At 37.0% G+C, this 22,638-nt stretch overlaps 1 protein-coding gene across 2 annotated transcripts in view; it reads right to left on the minus strand.

Annotated features, from left to right (window-relative positions):
• Positions 1-3,522: 3,522 nt before the first annotated feature.
• LOC117083693 (cytochrome P450 2C18) overlaps positions 3,523-22,638 on the minus strand; it is a 36,988-nt gene continuing 17,872 nt past the window's right edge. For both annotated transcript variants that reach the window (XM_033211640.1, XM_033211650.1), the window contains 4 exons: positions 16,731-16,872; positions 12,740-12,927; positions 6,258-6,399; positions 3,523-4,447 (listed from right to left, as the gene is read on the minus strand). In XM_033211640.1, coding sequence (XP_033067531.1) covers positions 4,266-4,447; positions 6,258-6,399; positions 12,740-12,927; positions 16,731-16,872 — 654 coding nt within the window. In that variant the 3' untranslated portion in view covers positions 3,523-4,265. The remainder of the gene's footprint in view (positions 4,448-6,257; positions 6,400-12,739; positions 12,928-16,730; positions 16,873-22,638) is intronic.

The following is a 22,638-nucleotide window of genomic DNA, read 5'->3' on the forward strand; positions in this document are numbered from 1 at the left end:
CTAGAAAACCCAAAGTCTGTTCCCAAAAGCTCCTTGATCTGATAAACAATTTCAGCAAAGTTTTGGGATATAAGATTTATCTACAAAAATTCACAGCATTTCTATATACCAACAACATCCAAGCTGACAGCCAAATCAAGAACACAATCCCATTCACAATAGGCACAAAAAGAGTACAATACCTAGGAATACAGCTAAACAGGGAAGTGAAAGAGCTCTATAAAGAAAACTACAAAACATTGATGAAAGAAATCAGAGATGACAGAAGCAAATGGAAAAACATTCCATGCTAATAGATTGGAAGAATCAATGTTATTAAAACGGTCATATCACTCAACACAATTTACAGATTCAATGCTATTTCTATCAAACTATCAATGACATTATTCTCAGAATTAGAAAAAACTATGCTAAATTTATATGAAACCAAAAAAGAATCTGAATAGCCAAGGCAATCCTAAGCAAAAAGAACAAAGATGAAGGCATCACATTACCTCACTTCAAACTATGCTATAAGGCTACAATAACCAAAACAGCATGGTACTGGTACAAAAACAGACACATAGACCAATGGAACAACATACAGAGCCCATAAATAATGCTACACACCTATATCCATCTGATCCTCAACAAAGTCAACAAAAACAAGCAATGGGAAAAGGACTCCCTCTTCAATAAATGGTGCTGAAATAATTGGCAAGCCATATGCAGATGACTGAAAGTAGATCCCTTCCTTACACCATATATAAAAGTCAAGATTAATTAAAGACTTATATGTAAAACCTAAAACTATAAACACCTCGGAGGATAATCTAGGAAATACCATTCTAGACATAAGGCCTGGCAAGGTTTCATGATAAAGATGCCAAAAGTGATTGCAACAAAAGCAAAAATTGACAAACGAGACCTAATTAAACTAAAGAGCTTCTCCACAGCAAAAGAAACTACCAACAAAGTAAAGAGACAACCTGCAGAATGGGAGAAAATATTTGCAAACTATGCATCCAACAAAGGTCTTACATGCAGAACCCATAAGGAACTTAAACAAATTAAAAAGCAAAAAACAATCCAATTAAACAGTGGGCCAAGAACATGAACAGACACTTTTCAAAAGAAGTCGTACATACATACAGCCAACGAACATTTAAAAATGTCCAACATCACTAACCATTAGAGAAGTGCCAATCAAAACCACAATGACATACCATCTCACACCAGTCAGAATGGCTATCATAATAAAAAGTCAAAAAATAACACATGCTAGCAAGGCTGCAGAGCAAAAGGAATGCTTATAGACTCCTGGTGGGAATGTAAATTAGTTCAGCCACTTTGGAAAGCACTTTGGTGATTTATCAAAGAACTTAAAACACAATTACCACTCAACTCAGCAATCCCATTACTGGGTATATACTACCCAAAGGAATATAAATTGTTCTGCCATAAAGACATATGCATACATATGTTCATTGCAGCACTATTCACAATAGCAAGAACATGGAATCAACTTAAATGCACATCAATGGTATACTGAGTAAAGAAAATGTGTACATATACACTGAAGAATACTACACAGCCACGTAAAAGAACAAGATCAGGTCCTTTGCAGGAACATGGATGGAGCTGGAGACCATTATTCTAAGACAACTAACACAGGAACAGAAAACCAAGCAGTGCATGTTCTCACTTATTGAGAACACTCATTGAGAACACATGGGTACAAAGACGGGAACAACAGACATTGGGGCCTACTTGAGAGTGGAGGGTGAAAATTGAAAAACTGCCTATCAAGTACTATGCTTATTATCTGGGTGATGAAATAATAATCTGTATACCAAACTCCTGTGACATGAAATTAAGCTTCACAACAAACCTGCACATGTAACTTGAACCTAAAAGTTAAAAAATAGAAATAAACAATAAATCTGAGATTCCTCTGTGATCAATGTAGAGAAAAAGTATGTTTGTAGAGAAAAGTTAGACCTATTATTGGATTGTAGCCTTGTACATTGTTTTCTAGTTCTTGTTATCTACCTACAGGCTAGACTAGATCCTGAATTCTTCTAGATTTCTCTAATCCCATTTTCTTCTACGAAATTACTAAAACTGGGACCTGATACTGTTCCTGAAGCCCTATAATCTGAAACTAGATTAATTTTAAAGGACGAGTCTCATTCCTGATGTGTGGGGCACACAGAAAATTTACCAAACCTCCCAATGCCCATAACCAGAGACATTCATATTGCAAACCAGGATGAGAAGTCAATGGTTTCATGGTTTCATACTATTGACAGCATTTCCCACAACACTAGAAAAAGACTCCGTATTGTAAGACTCTTATCACTATTAATGCCTATGATTTTCACTTAACTTAGAGAAACTTTAGTCCACCTGGAGGGCAACTTTGGGCAACATTGCTAACACAACCATTGCTCACTCTGTGCTTTAAGCTCAACACAGTCATGGGATAGTAGTGTTGGTGAAAAAGTTGCTCTATATTATCTATCGGTTAAATAAGGAAATGTCTGCTTTATTGCTAATACTACAAGTAATATAGCTTTAATGTATCCTTTTTATTTTTAAGCTATTTTAATACTTTTAATAGCCATTTCCATTTTCTCTTCTGTAATCTGCCCAATGAAATGACTTGCCTATGTTTCTACCACCTTGGAAGTTTTCCTGGCATATTGTTTAGTACAAAACATGTCTTTTGCAGGAAAATTCATGGATCTGGGGCCAGTATCATTAGCAAACTAACAGAAACAGAAAACCAAATACCACATGCTTTCACTTATAAGTGGGCATTAAACGATGAGAACTCATGAACACAAAGAAAGGAACAACAGACACTAGGGACAGTATGAGGGTGGTGGGTGGGAGGAAGGGAGAGGAGCAGAAAAAAAATAACTATTGAGTACTAGGCTTAGTACCCGAGTGATGAAATAAGATGTACAAAAACACCCTGTGACATGAGTTTACCAATATTAACAAACCTGCGTGTGGACCTCCAAACCTAAAATAAAAGAAGTTAAAAAATCCCCAGCAAGTTATATAATATAATGTGTGCAATATAAACCCAGTATATTAAAGAGCTACTATTAATCTCATATATACATGCATGTATATATTATGTGTAAATATACACCTATACAGACATACATGTGTATGTTTATAAAACTATACACATGTGTAATCTTACAAATGCACAATAAGTATAAATGGCTTTCTCTTGGAGATGAGCTGAGAAAAAGTTAATGTGTCACTTCTCATTTCATACACTTCAAGACGGAAGGAAAAAAAGATGACTAGAATTTGATGTCTATCAGTTGTTCACTTGTTTAAGCTTTAGAGTTGACATAAGGCCAATAATTTCAGGATCGTAGCATCTAATTACCATTGCATTTATATTCAGTAAAAAAAAAAAAAAAGGATGCGGTGCAAAATAGAAAAAAATAAAACCTGCTGAGGATTTCTGGAGATTTTGCTCTTGTTTGGAAGAGAAGAATAACAGCCATTAACACATGATTAGCAATACGAAAGCATATATTTAGACATGATCTAAGTTGGAAACACAAAGAAAAAGATTATCCAAATCTTGATCTTGTGTTTACAGTAACACAAAATCAGAGCATGAATTCAAACACTTAATGTTCATTCCTCTTATGGCTGATTGTTCCAGTATCTCCCTATAGGTTACAGCTGCTTCTGGACATAGTTTTTCTGTTCCAAATCCAGACCTCCAGTAATTCTAGGTGACACTCAGCCAAAACAGCTTTCCTACCCTCTTACCTTTCTCCCTTTTTGTGCTTAACATTATGAGGTCCAGCATAGCCTCTTCACATTCTATTTTCTTTCATTTCTCACTTTCATTTTACTCAAAAGCCAGAAATCTAAGAACTGACCCAGCAAATAACAATCCTTTTTATCTAGAACATGCAGAGAATAAATGGCTCTGAATTGTCATTTATTAATCATTTTTCTTTGTTTTATAGTGATAACATATTAACAACTCAGCAGTAGATAAGTATTAGCGTATGTGGTGGTCAATACAAGTGTTACAGAGTGTGGAGAATAGTAGATATACGTATGCAGTGACCCAAGAAACTCTCTTTAATGGGGGTTTGTTCACTGGATCTTGAGGGAATGGGAAGATGTGGGTTGACAAGTCAGAGAAGATATCCCTCATAGTGGGAAGGAAGAGGGTGATGGCCCTGATAAGGGAGAATTCCAGGTGACAGCACAGCAGCAGCCAGACCATCTGCCCTTCTTCAGACAGGAATGAAGCAGAGCTGGTACAAGGGTGGCACACGACCAAATGCATTGGCAATGGGGGTGATGTCAATATCCTTCATGTCAACCTGAGATTTCAGGTTAAAGTTCTGCAAAATGGTGGTCAGGAATAAAAACAGCTCCATGCGGGCCAGGCCCTCTCCCACACACATCCGTTTTCCTGAAAATAACAGACATAGAGGATTTGTTCCCTGAACATTAGGTCATGAACAGTCACAAAAAGTGTGCAGTACCTATTTGATAAATGATTAAATAGATGGATGGATTGAAGGCAGAATGGCTGGAAGGAAGGTTGGATACACAGAAAGAAAAATGGATACATTTCCTATCTACTTAATATCTTATGTTACTAAGTACCCTTCACTCAACAAATATTTATGGAGTATCAGCTCTATGCCATGCACTTCACTAAGTATTCCCACATTATAACTGCTCTTTTGACACTACTAGTTTCCATCAGTCTTTTTCTAGAAATGAACTCACAAGGAAGAAGGGCTGAAAGGAGAAGGCTCATATATTGTGCTCCCCTTTGTACCTCTGGCACAATATTTAGCCAAATATTTTTTCTTCGTGTACTTTCAAAAGTACATGTCTAAACAGGTCACTCTCTCACTTTACAACTTTAAACGACACCCATCTGTCCTATGGGATACGGGCCAAATGGCTTGACCTGACTCTTCACATTCTGTTTCCAGGCTGACATTCTATATCACTCCTTCCATTCTTCATCTCCTCCACTCTCAGCTCTAGGCATATCCATTCTTCAACACACCACAAAGTTTCAAGCGTTATCTCTTGCTGTCCCATCTGTCTAAAAAGCTCTACTCTTACACTTCCTTCAGAATTTATGTCTCATGTCATTTCCTCTTTTTGATTTCTGTGATCCCTAGTCAATAGAACCTCACTCTCTCCAGGTTTCCTCATCATATTCATGCTTCCACTGGAGCGTGAATCACCTGGAATTCTATTATCTGTGTATTTGTTTTTCTATCCTGCTAAAACATGAGATCCTTAAAAGATCTCAGTTCTGGACATTATTAGTGTATACAGTGCCAGATCCAAAGCAGAGATCAAAAGCCAGAGAAAAAAATGAAGGGAACTCTATGTCCACAGACTCACCACACACTTTAGCTGTAGAGACTGAATATCCAAGATGTATGATCGTAAGTGGAGGGAGATCAAGGTACTCTGGAATAATCGCAGACTATCCTTCTATATTCTCAGGGTTTCCTGACCCTGAAATTTGTTGGCAGGTTCTAATCACCTAGATCTACAGAAAATGTCCTGCTACTGGGGTCCATTACCTCTGTAAAAGTTCCCTACCTTCTCTTCTTGTCCGGCTTCCTGCTCCAATGAGGTAGCTTAAGCTTCCTTCCTCTTGGAAGTGGTATGGCCTGTGAATGAGCAGGAAGCAGGCAGCTTCCTCTGCTAAGCTCCCCAACACCCTGTGCTTTCCCCTCTGGCAACTTTCTTCCTATGAGATTACAATGCTCTGTTTACTTGTCTACTTCTCTAAATCAGAAGTGAGCCTCTTAAGAGCCCATTCTCTGCTCTCAGATACTTGTCTCAGATCCAGAGCTCAGTCTAGGGAGCAAAGGACACCACAGGGCAGATTTTCAAAGTCATGGAATTAGATACCTTTCTCATAGCAGATAAGAAATGTCTAAATAAGTTTCACCCAGTAAGAGGAGCTCTTGGGCAGCTCAGTGATGTATCTAGAGGCAGAATTAAATTCACCTACACTCTAGCTTTTTCAGTTTGAAAAACTGGATGAACGCCCCAAAGCCCCACTAATCTGGCTGAATAACGGGGATGTTCATCAGCAGGGAAATTGCGTAGGCATAGGGAACGGTGCTAATGATCTGCAAAGCAATTCAGCCAGACCCCAGAAGAGGCATCAGGTAAGAGTCAACTGATCCCAAAAAGGTGTCATATCACCTGAAGGACAGATGAAAATGAGTATCTATTACCTGCTGAGAAAGGCATGAAGTAGTCACTTTTCTTAAAGTTACCACTCTTATCCAGAAAGTGGCCAGGGCCAAACATCTCTGGGTTGGGGAATTCTTTGTCATCGTGCAGCACAGAAGTCAGTGATGTTATTATGGTCGTACCCTGGAAACAGCAAAACATACAAACTAAGTTATAAAGAAGTCAAAGCGTGGGAAGAAGCGATGGAAATCACCTAGTCCAATTTCTTTGATCAATAGATAAGAAAATTGAGGTCCAAAGAAGTTATATTCCCACCCAGACAGACCTAGTAAGAAGCAGGATGAATTTAAAGCAAGTGGCAGTGACTTTGCTAAAGTCCCCTCCAATTAATTGCATTTGAAGTCCTGAGCATTTGAGTACTTGGGGGCAGCCTTCTGAATGCCCTGTTTATCATCGTGCTTGGACCCTAGTGTACATCCCCACTTGCTGCTGTATTTCATCACTTCAGTTTTCACACATCTCACACATGGATTACCTTTTCGTTGTTGTTTGTTTGCAGGATTGTTACACGTGTATACTGTGTGATGGTGAAGTTTGGGGTACAAATAATTCCATCACCCAAGTAGAGAGCACAGTACCCCATAGGTAGTTTTTCAACCTTCCTTCCCTCCAGCCCCCATCTAGTATCCCCAGTGTCTACTGTTGCCATCTTTATGTCCATGGGTACTGATGTTTAACTCCCCCTTGTAAGTGAGAATGTACAATATTTGGTTTTCTGTTCCTGCGTTAATTCACTCCAACTGCATCTATGTTGCTACAAAAGACAATATTTCATTCATTTTTATGGCTGCATACTGTTTCCTGGTGTATTTGCACCATCTTTCCTTTATCTAGTCCACTGTTGATGGGCATTTAAGTTGATTCCAATCCTTTGCCATTGTGAATAGTATTTTTTGACTTTTTAATCATAGCCATTCTGACTGATGTGAGATGGTATCCCATTTTGGTTTTGATTTGCATTTCTCTGGTTAGTGATGTGAAGCATTTTTTCATATGTTTATTGGCCAATTGTATGTCTTTTGAGAAGTGTCTGCTCATGTTTTTTGCCCACTTTCTAATGGCATTGTTTTTTGTTTGTTCAATTGTTTAATTACCTTACAGGACATTAGACCTTTGTCAGATGCATACTGTGTAAATATTTCTGTATTTACAAAGTATGTAGGTTGTCTGTTTACCTTGTTAATAGTTACTTTTGTTATGCAGAAGCTCTTTAGTTTGTAACTAAATTAATGTATCGATTTTAATTAACATATCTTTTTTTTCATTGTGATTGCTTTTGAGGACTTAGTCATGAATTCTTTCCCAAGGCCAATGTCCAGAATGGTGTTTCCTAGGTATTTCTTTTGCAATTCTTATAGTTTGATGTCTTACATTTAAAACTTTAATCCATCTTGAGTTCATATTTGTATATGGTGAAAGAATGGGGTCCAGTTTCATTCTGCATATGGCCACCCTGCCATCCCAGCATCATTTATTGAATAGGGAGTCCTTTCCCACTGCCTATTTCTTGTCAGCGTTCCTGAAGATCAGATGGCTGTAGGTATGCATCTTTATTTCTGGGTTCTCTATTATGTTTTATTGGTCTGTGTGTCTGTTTTTGTACTAGTACCATACTTTTTTGGTTACTGTGGCCTTATAGCATAGTTTGAAGTCTGGTAGCGTGATGACTCCAGCTTTGCTCTCTTTGCTTAGGTTTGTTTTGGCTATTCAGGCTCTTTTTTGTTTCCATATGAATTTTACAAGAGACACTGGTAGTCTGATAGAAATAGCATTGAATCAGTAGATTGCTTTGGGCAGTATGGCAATTTTAACGGTATTGATTCTTCCAACCCATGAGAATGGAATGATTTTCCATTTGCTTGTGTCATCTACGATTTCTTTCAGTAGTGTTTTGTAGTTTTCCTTAGAGAGATCTTTCACCTCCTTGGTTAGATATATTCCTAGGGATTTAATGTTTTGTGGCTATTGTAAATGGCATTGCATTCTTGATTTGGCTATCAGCTTGAATGTTACTGATATGTAAAAATGCTATTGATTTTTGTACATTTATTTTGTATCCTGAAACTTTACTGAAGTCATTTATCACTTCCAGGGGCCCTTTTGGCACAGTCTTCAGGGTTTTCTAGGTGTACAATCATATCGTCAGTGAAGAGAGATAGTTTGATTTCTTCTTTTCCTATTTGAACACGTTTTCTTTCTTTCTCTTGCCTGATTGCCCTGGCTAGGACTTCCAGATGAAGATTTTTAAATAGAAGCCTCTGCTGGCTCTTAAAGAGTCAGGAGAATTTGGAATCTGTTCATAGAGTTTTTTTAAATCAAGGTCTGATCTATTAAAAATGACTTCTGAGATAATATCAACAAGTACACTAAAATCAATTGAAGGGTTGATCACAGAAATGTTATATGTTTCCTTTCATTAAAATATGTGGGGGAACTCTTCATTATAGAGTAATCCAACCTAAAAAACACAGAAGGAATGATAAAAGTGGAGAAATCATCATTTTTGCGGCCATTCAGGTAGGACCATAGATTCAGGCAAGGATCATCCATTAACTTTAAAACTACTGGGTAAATTAATTGGGAAAGTAATATTCACAAGATCTTAAAGTACCATGCCATCTTTTTATTAACTGCATATGAAAAACAGAACCCCAACAATGGAGAGACTAGCAGACACACCATTACAAAATGTAGACTGCACATGTGATGCAATAGCACATATATAACATCACCTACGTAACTTTCTTGCCAAAAACACATAACTGGAATCTAATTGTCAAAAGAGCATTCAAACAAAACCAGACTGAGCAACATTTTACATAACAAGGGGACAGGATTTTTAAAAACTGTCAGTATATTAAAGTGAAACAAACTAAAAAAACCCGTTAGTGATGAAAGAGGACTAACAAAACAAGATAACCAAATTAAAGGCTTGTTCCTTGACTGGACTACAGGAAGTCCACCAAAAAAAAGCTATAAGAGATATTTTAGTATAACTGGGAAAACATAATTGTAAGATATTAGATAATATTAACCTATTGATAATAATTCATTGAGTGTGAATCTTATTATTATTATTATGTAGGAGAAAGTCCTTGTTTTGGGGAATTATATACCGAAGTACTTAGGTGTTAAATGTGACAGATTAGATTACATAGGTAGATAGATGATAGATAAATGCAGATAAATGTACAGAGTAAAATGTAGATATATACACATTTCCATATATTATACTATATGCCTACACACAAATATATTCATTCTAATAGAAAGATATTATGATACATAATAGTTGCTATAGATTTTCTAATATTCCCAATAATGTGGGAGTGGGGAGATACCAAATAATTGAATACATGATATTTCTTTTCTTTTTTCCTTTTTTTTTTTTTTTTTTGAGACAGGGCCTTGCTCTGTCACCCAGGCTGGAGTGTGGTGTTACGACCATAGCTCACAGCAGCCTCAATCTCTCGGGCTCTAGCAATCCTCCCACTTCAGCCTCCCAAGTAGCTGGGACTACAGGCACATGCCACTACGCCCAGCTAATTTTTTTATTTTCTGTAGAGAATGGGTTTCACTATGTTGCCTGGGCTGGCCTCCAGCTCCTGGGTGCAAATGATCCTTCCACTTTGGCCTCCCAAAGTGCTGGGATTACAAGTGTGAGCCTCCACACCTGGCCTTTTCTTTAGCAAAACATAAATATTTATACAAAGTATGATAAATAAGGAATAAAAATACATTCAATCCATGCAAGTAAAGGTTTAGCCAAATGAAATTGCACCCACCTTAAATTGTTTTTAGCTATTCAGGCTTTTAGTACTGCATAATTGAAAATGAGATATTTCCAACTCTGTATTACAGAAAATTAAAAACTTAGATATGTGTTGTGTAGCATGGTAGCCATGAATAATCCATGGTTATTTGTATTTAAATTTAAAGTAATGAAAACTAAATGAAATGTTAATTCCAGTTCCTCAGTTGCATTCATTACATTTCCGGTGCTCAATAGGTACCTGTGTCTAGTGGATTCCACACGGCACAATACAGACATTCAGAATGCCCTCTTCCCTATAAGATGGCAATAGTGACTTCATCCTTAACAAACTCCAATCCTTTTTCCTCTCAAAGTTAAATTTTTGTGATTTTATTTCTTTATAATGGCAATATGTACTTGCTTCAAGTGGAATGGAGCAACTTGCAGCATAGCAACTAAAAAGTCTCAGTAAACACAGAAGCCATGTGTTAGAAGGCACTGGAAAAGCTGCTGAGACAAAAATTACTCAGGGTTGCAGACATGGGGGAATCTCAGAGAGGTCAGCTGATGGCTACAGTCAATTTCTGACTGTGTTTCATATGTTTATTGTGGCACTATTCACAATAGCAAAGACTTGGAACCAATCCAAATGTCCATCAGTGATAGACTGGATTAAGAAAAGGTGACACATGTACACCATGGAATACTATGCAACCATTAAAAAGATGATTTCATGTCCTTTGCAGGAACATGGATGAAGCTGGAAACGATCATTCTCAGCAAACTATCACAAGATCAGAAAACCAAACACCGCATTTTCTTACTCTTAAGTGGGAGTTGAACAATAAGGACACAGGATGGGAACATCACACACCGGGGCCTGTGGGGGGTGGGGGGGGTAAGGGAGGGATAACATTAGGAGAAATACCTAATGTAGGTGACAGGTTGATGACTGCAGCAAACCACCATGGCACGTGTATACCTAAGTAACAAAACTGCACATTCTGCACATGTATCCCAGAACTTAAAGTATAATAAAAAAATTGAAAAAAAAAATTTTTGACTATGTTCATATCTAATTCTGAATGGAGGTAGAAGGTGTTGCATAATTCTGTCTGCCTAGCACAGGAGGAATGAACCCTTTCTGGAAGAAGATGAACTTCATCTGACGTTCTGCATTTTTTCATATGTCATAACTGGCACTTAACCAAAACTTATGATTCACTCCAAAGACAGAACTAAGTGAGCACGAAAAAAATACAGAAGTGAGAAAAGGTTATAAAAACAATCACAATAGGGAACATGATCTTCCTTATTTTATAAAGCCAACATTTCCTCAATATCAGAAATCTGACAAGAAAATTTTGAGGAAGAAAAATTGCAAACTGATGTCTCTTATAAATATAAGTTCAAACAACCTGAAAAAACGTAGCAAATAAAATCCAGCTGTATATGTCTTTGTGTGTGCATTTGTGTGTATTTTAACTAATATATATATATTATACGTATATGCAGGACAAAATATATGGCCATATCAATTGATGCAGAGACTCCATTTGATCAAATTGTATAAACATTCATGATCAGAAAAAAATCATCAAAAGTAGGAGAAGGCAACCTTCTCTAATCGATTTTTTAATTACAAAAATATACATAAAACATTATTCTCACTGGTGAGATGCTAAACCTCCACTCATCCTGAACATCATATATGAAACAAGGATGCCCACCATCATGAATTATTCAACACTGTCCTGGAAATCCTAACCGTGAAATAAAGCAATAAAGAGAAAATTGAGTTATAAGAATTGAAAAATAAGAAATAAATATTAAAACAGATCACAGGATACATAGAAATTACAAATAAATTTACAAACAAAACATTAGCAAAGCTAAGTAAATTTGCTTGATGTAAGATCATCAAAATAATAAAATCAATTATATTTCCATGTGCTAGAAACAAAGAAATGGAAAAGACATTTTTTTGAGTATATTATTTAAAAGCCAGGTGCAAGGGCATACAACTTTAATCCCAGCTACTCAAGAGGATGAAGTGGAGGATTTCTTGAGCCAGAAGATCAATTGGTGCAACATAGCAAGACTCTGTTTTGAAAATATTTTTTAATATTATATATATTTATTTTATATTATATATATTACATATTTATTATATATTATATACACAACTTATAATTACATCAAAATATCATTTATTTCAGAAAAAAATATAATACATGTGAAAGCCACTGAACTGAAGACAAAACATTACTGACAAAATAGAAGAAAGTCCAAATAAATTAAGAGCATAATCATATCCATGAATTGAAAGATTCAACCTATCAGGATATCAATTCTTTCTAAATTGATCTAAAGATTTAATGTCACCATGATAAAAATCCCAGCACAGTGTTTTGGGAAACTGACAAATTGATACTTTAAACATTCATTTGGAAATGTAAACACCTGAGAATAGCCACAGAAAATTATTACAGAAGCAGAACAAATTTGGAAGACATAAACTGCTAGATACTGAGAACTGTTATAAACCTTCATAGGACCAAACTGGAATGGAAACAGCAGAGTCCAGAAAGCTGCCCCAAGTATGAATTTTCCACTTCTCTCATCATGTATTGTTAGAGGACTGGGATCATACTATGAATCTGGGGACTTCAAGAGCATGGAGTTGTAGTGTAGGAGAAACAAACTTACCTTGGGAATGAGGTAGTTTCTGAATTTAACATCACAGGTCACTGCATGGGGCAGGTTGGTGGGGATAAGGTCAATGTATCTCTGGATCTCGTGCACCACAGCATCTGTGTAGGGCATATGACTCCTGTCCTGCATGCAGGGGCTCCGGTTTCTGCCAACCACACATTCAATCTCTTCCTGGACTTTAGCTGGTAAGACACAAGTAAGAAATGATGGAAAAGGAGAAAAATGGCACATTTGCTGTAGCAATTCAGGTTACAAGAAGCATAATGAAGGGGTCCCAACATCATTATAAACTTAAATTATAGGACTGAAAGTACACCTAGACTTAGAGAAGAAATTACTACATTATAGATACATCTAACTCTCCTACAAGCTAAGTATTAAGATAAATCTGTAATCACCTACATATTAGCATACAGGATAATCAGTACAAATAAAAATGATAAAATGCTTAAAAATATAAATATTTAGTACATTATAAACTCAAGAAATTACTGTTCTTGAAGAAAGAAAAAAATCAAATTAATGTATCAGAATAATATGTAATGTTTTAAAACTTTAATTCTACTAACAGATCTATATGTATGGACGGATTTGTGTATTGTGTGCATATGTTTTTTTGAAACTTGAAATGATATTCTCTCTCATCCTCACACTCCACAAAGGTGGCCATGTTGAAACGTTCTAGAAGTTTCTTCTGAAATTTATATTCATATTTCTAAATAATGACTCTTGATTTTTTAATTTATTTTTAGAAAATTTCTAAAATTTCATGGTAAGAAAGATGAGGACTTTCTCCAGCACCAACCCATAACAAATAGACACACACCCACAAACAGAAACACGCACACACACTCACACTTCCCCCCACTCTAGTTTCCCCAGTGTATTTATATCACATTTGTATTATATTAATACTCATGCTCACATCATTATTATTTCATAAATATTGATCACAAGTGGGGCTGCTGTAATTATATCTCCTTTTTTGTATATTCTTGGACTTAAGTGTGTCTATTTCAATTCTAATTTTATGTCAATTTAGAATTATTGTGAACGCTCAGAAATGTTTCAAACTCTCACTAATAATTCTCTAAATACTAAAAATAATCAAATAATCAATCAACTTCTCTTTGCCCTTAATGTCTTCCCTCACACCTCCATTATCCACCTGGTCCATTCTAAAGCATTTGTTTTCTAGGCTGGGTGTCCAGCAGCCTCCCTGACACTTCCATCCTCCTACATGAAGTCTCCTGAGACCTGCAGTCCATGACTTCCTCTGACTTGGTTTCAGATATTTGGATGGAAAATATTCTCTAGTATCTAAGAAAATAAACACAAAGGATAAAATTTTTTTGCCAACTTGCAGGTCTGAAAATATTCTTTATCTATAAATACACAAGATGACAGCTGCTCTTGAGAATTCTAATGTCATTCTGATTCCTGATCTTTTATAGGTGAACTAATTGATCTCTGAATATTTTTATCACTTTCCCTTTAACTCTGATGTTCTAAAATTTCATGGCTTGGTGTCTTGGATGAATATTTTCCATTTCATTCACTTTGCTGGACATTTGGTAAGAATTTTCTATCTAAATGGTGAAAAATGGAGGTCTTTCCACTGGTGCTACTTATTCTCAGGAGTTTACACCTGGCTGCTGAATTTTAGGAACAAGATGGAGAAAGGCGCTAAAGGCCTCAGAATTCAAGTGGACTCTTACTTAACCCCTCACACTCTTTCCCTGTCTCTGTCTGTTGTTCATGAGTGAGCCTCTTAGGTTCAGTTTCTCTAGAGAGTGAATCTCCCTTTTCTGTGCGGAAAAAACAATTAGTTGACAAGTGGAGTTGTAGAGGGAATCTAGGCAGGGAGAATTTTCTGTTTTCTGCCTCATTCTCCCTCTATGTTATTTGGGTCTTGGTTCTTTTGAATACTCAGCCTTACAGGGACTATAGCAACACAAATTCTTATGACCCTTAGGTTGCAACTTCAATCTCTCTGCCAGGTTGGTTACTATCCTCCTATCTGCTCTCTGTATCTCAGAAGTTTGTTAAAGACTTGATGGTTGTACTCCAACTTTAACAGGAGTAATTCTCATATGTAATAAATTTATCATTATTTCAGTGTGATTCTGACCCCAGAAAAACAAGTGTGTGGCTAATAGGCTATGCAGAGCCAGAATCTGCTCATAGATAAATACAAAATTTGAAGAAAAAAAAAAAAAGTTGCTTGTAAAAGATAAAACTATTGACCCTAAGAAAAAATATTGACAAGTACCATTTTTCTAGGTGCAAATTTTGATAATCATAAAACTCCTCAGGTAGATTTTCTACTAAATAGCATACACCTTTATTATACAGCTATGTGCTTAAAATACTTCCCAGACTACACAGATTTTCTCAGGCTATCTCATCAAATTTCTAGAATATCCACTATACACTTAAATAAATAGTATTTCCCAAAGAATCAAAAATAGAACTATCCTTTGATCCAGCAATCCCACTACTGGGTATCTATCCAAAATAAAAGAAATCATTTTATCAAAAAGACATCTGCATTCATATGTTTACTGCAGCACTATTCACCAAGGCAAATTCATAAAATCAACCTAAGCATCCATCAACAGATGATTGGATTTAAAAAGTTATGTGTGGGGTTTAAAAATCTGCATCTAGTATTCTGTGGTGTGTCACACACACACACACACAAAATCACAGCATGCACTACTACTCAGCCACGCAAAAGAATGCAATCATGTCTTTTGTAGCAACATGGATGGAACTGGAGGCCATTATCCTAAGTGCAAAGACTCAATATAGAAAGTCAAAAACCACATGTTCTCGCTTACAAGTGGAAGCTAAACAATGGGTACACAGAGACATACAGAGTGGAATAATAGACACTGGGGATTCCAAAAGGTGGAAAGGTGGGAGGGAGGTGAGGGATGAAATGCTACCTATTGGAACAATGTACACTATTCAGGTGATGGGTACACTAAAAGGCCATACTTCACCACTAGGGAGTATATTCATGAACACAATTGCACTTGTACCCCTAAGTCTATAAAAATAGAAATTTACCAAAACATTAAAAAATGATATCAAACCAACCATAAAAGAATTGCCAATAATAAAAATCAAAAATAAAAAGAGTCTCTGTCTTTACTGTCCCAGCATTAGAACACTACATTTTCAGAATAAGGGAAGATCTATAAGAGCATACCTGGCTGGGCACAGTGGCACACGCCTGTAATCCCAGCACTTTTGGAGGCTGAGGTGGGCGGATCATTTGAGGTCAGGAGTTCGAGACCAGCCTGACTAACATGGTAAAACCCCGTCTCTACTAAAAATACAAAATAATTAGCCAAGTGTGGTGGGTACACCTGTAATCCCAGCTACTCGGGAGGCTGAGGCAGGAGAATCACTTGAACCCAGGAGGCGGAGGTTGCAGTGAGCCAAGATTGCACCACTGCACTTCAGCCTGGGCGACAGAGCGAGACTCTGTCTCAAAAAAAGAAAGAAAGAGTATATCTATTACTCAAAATGGTCTGTTCTGCTGGAAAATGGAATTTTGTAGACATGGTTTTTAGTGAAATAAAATTTCTACTCATTTCAAAAAAGAAACTGCAACAAAGTAGTCTGTTCTTAAGAAAACCAACATACAATCCTAGGCCAATTCATCATGTCTGTGCCTGCTACAAATCCTCTCCCATGAAATCTAGACACTTTATTCAGAGTATTTAGTCACTTAAATCCAGGGTTTTATTACTTTTGCTACTGATCACACTGTCTTCACCTCTCTCAGTCCCTCTTCCCTGTTGTGCAAATTCATCTCATTCTTACCCCTTCATCGTATTTAGACAACTTAGAGCCAATGGCACAGAAATTTCAATAATGAAGCTTCTCTAAGAGAAACAAGATGGAGGACAATAGCAGCGTCTTCCCAACATCTTTTTGAAAATCACCCTGCTCACCTATGGTATCATCATACCTGTGACCTCTGGGTACTTCAGCAGGAGCAGGAGTCCAAATCTTAGGGTGGTGCTTGTTGTCTCTGTTCCAGCTCCAAACATATCAGTTACAGTGGCTATCAAGCTTTCAATAGTAAATTCAGACTGTAGATTGTGCTTTTCCTAAAAATTATTTCATTTAATTATTTAATAATGTGCCAGCATATGAAATTACAAAAAATCCAAAATGTATCAGGTTGTTCTAAAGATAAGGAAATTTGGAAACTATAGAGTGCAGTATTAAAACTACAACAATTGCACAGTGTGGCAGAGAATGTAAAATAGTTCATTTCCCATTCCTGCTTATCAATTGCTTGCCTAAAAATTCTATTTCCAAGTATAGAATGTTCTCACTTATAAGAGGAAGCTGTGTTGGCCATGAAACATATTTCTTGTCTATGACATATAAGCAGGTACCTGCTGATGGTACTTTCTCTCCTTTTTACTCAAAACACATATATGAAGGTAGAGGTGGTATAGATATCACCTTGGAACATGAGTATTTAAGAATCATAACAAAGCCATCTGTGGTGGCTCATGCCTGTAATCCCAACACTTTGGGATGCCGAGGCAGGAGGATCACTTGAGTCCTGGAGTTGGACACCAGCCTGGGCAACAAGTGAGATTTCCTGGCTCTAAAAAAAAAAAATCAAAAAATTGGCCAGGCATGGTGGCTCATGCCTGTAATCCCAGCACTTTGGGAGGCCAAGACAGGCAGGTTACCTGAGGTCAGGAGTTTGAGACCAGCCTGGGCAACATGGTAAAATATCGTCTCTACTAAAAACACAAAACTTAGCCAGGCATGATGGCATGCGCCTGTAATCTCAGCTACTTGGGAGGCTGAGCCACAAGAATCTCTTGAACCCAGGAGATGGAGGTTGCAGTGAGCCAAGGTTGTAGCACTGCACTCTATCCTGGGTGACAGAGCAAAACTCCTTCTCAAAAAAAAAAAAAAAAAATCAAAAAATTAACCAGGTGAATGGCACATATCTGTGGTCCCAGCTACATGGGAGGCTGATGCAGAGAATCACACGAGCCCAGGAGGTCAAGGCTGCAGTGAAGCATGTTCATGCCACTGCTCTTCAGCTTGGATGGCAAAGAGAGATCCTGTCTCAAAAAAGAAAATAATCAAGATGAAGGTTCATGTTGGAAGTGTGGGGATCAAAAATGGCAGGCACCTGGTTCTAGGATGCTTCAGGGCTACAGTACCAGTTCTGCATTGTCCAACATGACACTCTTTATGTGAAATAAATAAACACATTATTCGTTTAAGCCATGTTAATTGGTTTTTTCTTATTTGTATACACACAATCTTAATTGCTAGAAATAGAAATAAGTAAATTAGAGACATAAATACATTATAAACCAGAATCAAGGGTTTTGCAATTCTCAGTGTCACAACAGTGACATTGCAGAATAGGAGGCTCCAGTCTCTCCTTCCACCCAAGGATACACAAAATAAACATCCATTCACAGATCAATTCCCTCTGAGAAAGTTGGAAACAAGTTGAGAGACTTCTATATACGGGGCAACAAAAAAAATATCCACATAGACTGGGAAGAAAAAGCTACAGCACCAACCTCACCCAGGCACTACACCATACAATTGAGAAGGAATCCCCAACATCCAGCTTCTCCCTGGGGAAAGGAGGGTTTAGCCCACACATTAACACCCTGACTGTAAGCTTCCCCACAGCTATCCACTTACCTTACCAACTCTGGGAGCAGAGAGGACTAAGTATGCAGGAGTCTCTGTCTAGACCACCAGAAAAAGTACCAGTATTATATTGGCAAACAAAGCACTTCCAGAGTTTTAATTCTCTAGGATCAGGGCAGAGAAAGGAATGAAGCTCAAAAGTCCAAGTTCTGCCTAGATGAGACTTGTTAGCATGTTCTGTAAATTGCTGCTCCTGACAGTGGAGCTTCTAACTAGCCTCAACACAAGTCCATACATGACAAGTGCACAGCTAACCTCATATTCAATAGTGGAAAGTTGAAGGATTTTCCTGTAAGATCAGGAAAAAGATATGGATGCCCACTCTCACTACTTCAATTCAACATAGTATGGGAAGTACTAGCCAGAGCAATGAGACAAGAAAAGTAAATGAAAGACATCCAAATAAGAAAAGAAGTAAAATTTTCTCTGCTGATGGTATGATCTTACATACAGAAAATCTTAAACACATCATCAAAAAATCTCTTAAAACTGATAATTAAATTCAGTAAAGTTGCAGTATACAAAATCAACACACAAAAATTGATAGTGTTTCTACACGCTAACAACAAATGATATGAAAAAGAAATTTTAAAAGCAATCCCATTTACAATCACATCAAAGAAATAAAGTATTTAGGAGTAAATTTAACTGAAAAAGTGAAAGTCACTGAAAATATAAAATATTAATTAAAAAATGAAGAAGACACAAATTAAAAAGAGATACCATATACATGGATTGGAAGAGTTGATATTGTTAAAATGTCCATACTATCTAAAGCAATTTACAGTTTCATTGAAATCTCTATCAAAATTCCAATGTTATCTCTCATAGATAAAGGAAAAGGCATTCCAAAAAAATTCATATAGAACCACAAAAATACCCAAATAGCCGAGGCAATCATTAGTAGAAAGAACAAAGCTGGAGGCATCACTTTACCTGATTTCAAGCTACACTACAAATTAATAGTAATTAAAACAGCATGGTGCTGGCATAAAAATTGATACATCAACCAACAGAATACAATAGAGGGCCAGAAAAGAACTCATGCAACTCCAATCGATTTTAGACAAAGGTACCAAGAATATGCAATGGAAAGGGAACAGTCTCTTAAATAAATGGTGAGAAAACTGGATATCCATATGCTAAAGAATAAAATTGAACGCTTATCTCACACCATATACTCAAGCAACTCAACATAGATTAAAGACTTAAATATAACACCAGAAACTGTGAACTACTAGAAGAAAAGATTGAAGAAAAACTACAGGACATTGATCTGGGCGATAATTGCTTAGATTTTACCCCTAAAGCAGAGGCAACAAAAGCAAAGATAGACAAATGGGATTAAGGCAAACTAAAAAGCCTCAGAACAGCAAATGAAAAAACAGAGTGAAGAGACAACTTATGGATTAGGAGAAGTATTTGTAAGCCCTATATCTGATAAGGGATTAATATCCAAAATATATAAGAGGGCTGGGAGCGGTGCCTCACACCTGTAATCCCATCACTTTGGGAGACCAAGGCAGGTGGATCACCCAAGGTCAGGAGTTCGAGACCAGCCTGGCCAACATGGTGAAACCCACATCTTTACTAAAAATTTAAAAATTAGCCAGGTGTAGTGGTGCATGCCTCTAATCCCAGCTACTTGGGAGGCTGAGGCAGGAGAATCTCTTGAACCAAGGAGGCAGAGGCTGCAGTGAGCTGAGATTACACCACTGCACTCCACTCCACCCTGGGCAACAGAGTAAGACTCTGTCTCAAAAAAAAACTATATATATATATACACACACACACGATCATATATATGGAACTTAACTCTATAGAAAGAAAATAAATAATCCAATTAAGAAATGGGCAAATCACCTGAATATTTCTAAAAAGAAGACATATGAATGATTAAGAGATACATGAAAAAGATGCTCAACATCACTAATCATTAGAAAGTTACAAATTAAAAACACAATGAGCTATCACCTCACATCTGTTAGAATGGCGATTACCAAAGAGAAAAAAAACAAGTGTTGGTGAAGATTTGGAAAAAGGGGAACACTTGTGCACTGTTGATGGGAATGTAAGTTAGTGCAACCATTATGGAAAACAGTAAAAGGTTCCTCAAAAAACTAAAAATAGAATTACGCGATCCAGCAATTTGATTTATGGACATTTACTCAAAAGATTTGAAATCAGTATGTCAAAGAGATGTCTGCACTCCCATGTAAACTGCAGCACAATTCCCAATAGCTAATATATAGAATCAGCCTAAGTGTCCATCAATAGATAAATAAAGAAAATGTGGTATATATATATACAATAGAATACTATTCAGTCTTAAAAATGAAGAAATTCTGTTATTTGTGATAACAGAGATGGAACTGGAGAACATTATGCTATGTTAAATAAGTCAGGTCAGGAACAGGAAAACAAATACCATATATTCTCACTCATATGTGGAATCTAAAACAACTGAACTCATAGAAGAGAGTAGAATACTGATTGCCAGATGGCTTGGGGGTTAGGGAAAAGGGGAGATGATAGTCAAAGGCTATAAAGCCTCAGTTAGAATGGAGGAGAAAATCCGATCTCTCTTTTAAAAAATAATAAATTGCACAGCCAGTTGAATATAGGCAATAATAGAGCACAATCCACCTTCCTATTCATGGATCCCACATCCATTGATTCAACCAACCTTAAATCCAAAAAAAAAAAAAAAAAAAAATTGGAAAAAGAGGCCAGGTGAGGTGGCTCATGTCTGTAATCCCAGCACTTTGGGAGGCCAAGATGGGAGGATTGCTTGAGGCCAGAAGTGCAAGACTAGCCTAGGCAACACGGAAAGACCCTGTCTCTACAAAAAAACAAAATTAGCTGGGCATGGTGGCATATACCTGTGGTCCCACATACTCAGGCGGCTGAGGTGGAAGAATTGCTTGAGCCCAGGAGTTCCAGGCTGCAGTGAGCTATGGTCATACCACTGCACAACAGCTTGGGCAACAGGGTAAGATTCCACCTCTAAAACAAAAAAGAATAAAATTCGGAAAATAAAAGTGTTTATATTGTACATGTACAGACTTTTTTCTTGTCATTGTTCCCTAAAAAATATAGTATAACAACCATTTACATGGCATTTACATTGTATTAGGAATTATAAGTAATTTAGACTGGGCACAGTGGCTCATGCCTTAAATCCCAGCACTGTGGGAGGCTGAGGCAGGAGGATTGCTTGAGTTCAGGAGGTCCACTCCAGCCTGGGCAAACACAGTGAGACCCTATCTCTATAAAAACAAATTTTTAATTATCTGGGCATGGTTGTGTGCACCTGCAGTCCCAACTACTGGGGAGGCTGAGGTGGGAGGATGACTTGAGTCCAAGAGGTCAAACTACAGTGAGCTGCAATCATGCCACTGCATTCCAGCCTGGGTGACAGAGCAAAACTCTGTCTGAGGAAAAAAAAAAGAATTTAGTTAGACTCAATATTGCCTACAGACTCATTATGAACTTGGAAATGTGCGAAAGATAACATGGTAGCATATCCAAGATTATGGAGAAAGAGAACAGATTGACAAGACAAGGTGGGGCCAGCCATTATTATATTCCAGATGTGAGGTAATAGTCAACTTGATCCAGTAAACAAGCACAGCAATGAATAAGAAATTGAAGAGACACTACAGACATGAAGACAGAGAGTTTGGACATTAACCACCTATACAGGATGAAGGAGAGAGTAAGGGCAATGGAGATGCTTAGGACAAGGGACTGAATGAATTGAGTTCTTGTATTTGGTTGGTGAAAAAGTAATCGCAGTTTATGCCATTAATAATAAAATGGAGAGCGGAAGAACAAAGCACTTCACAAGGCAACTAAGGCTGGTTTAAGATGAGAGAAATATGTAACACAAAATTGACCATAACAATGGGACAGTTTAAAATATTGATTACAGGGAGTAATTAACATACAAAAAATGATTTCTTCCTATTCAATCCTCTAGAACAGCATTAATTTAATAAGGTTGTTATAATCTCCATGTTCACCTGTGGCATGCCTAATATTATGTAATCAACCACAGCAAGACAAACCGAATCCTCTCAACAGATGTACTTGCTAGACAAAGGTCATCATGCCCATTGGTAACACCAACTTAACACAGTTTTCTAAGCTTATCAACTCAAAATTACACC

The sequence above is a fragment of the Trachypithecus francoisi genome, unplaced genomic scaffold (genome assembly GCF_009764315.1).
Source record: "Trachypithecus francoisi isolate TF-2019V2 unplaced genomic scaffold, Tfra_2.0 Contig00382, whole genome shotgun sequence".
Taxonomy (NCBI): domain Eukaryota; kingdom Metazoa; phylum Chordata; class Mammalia; order Primates; family Cercopithecidae; genus Trachypithecus; species Trachypithecus francoisi.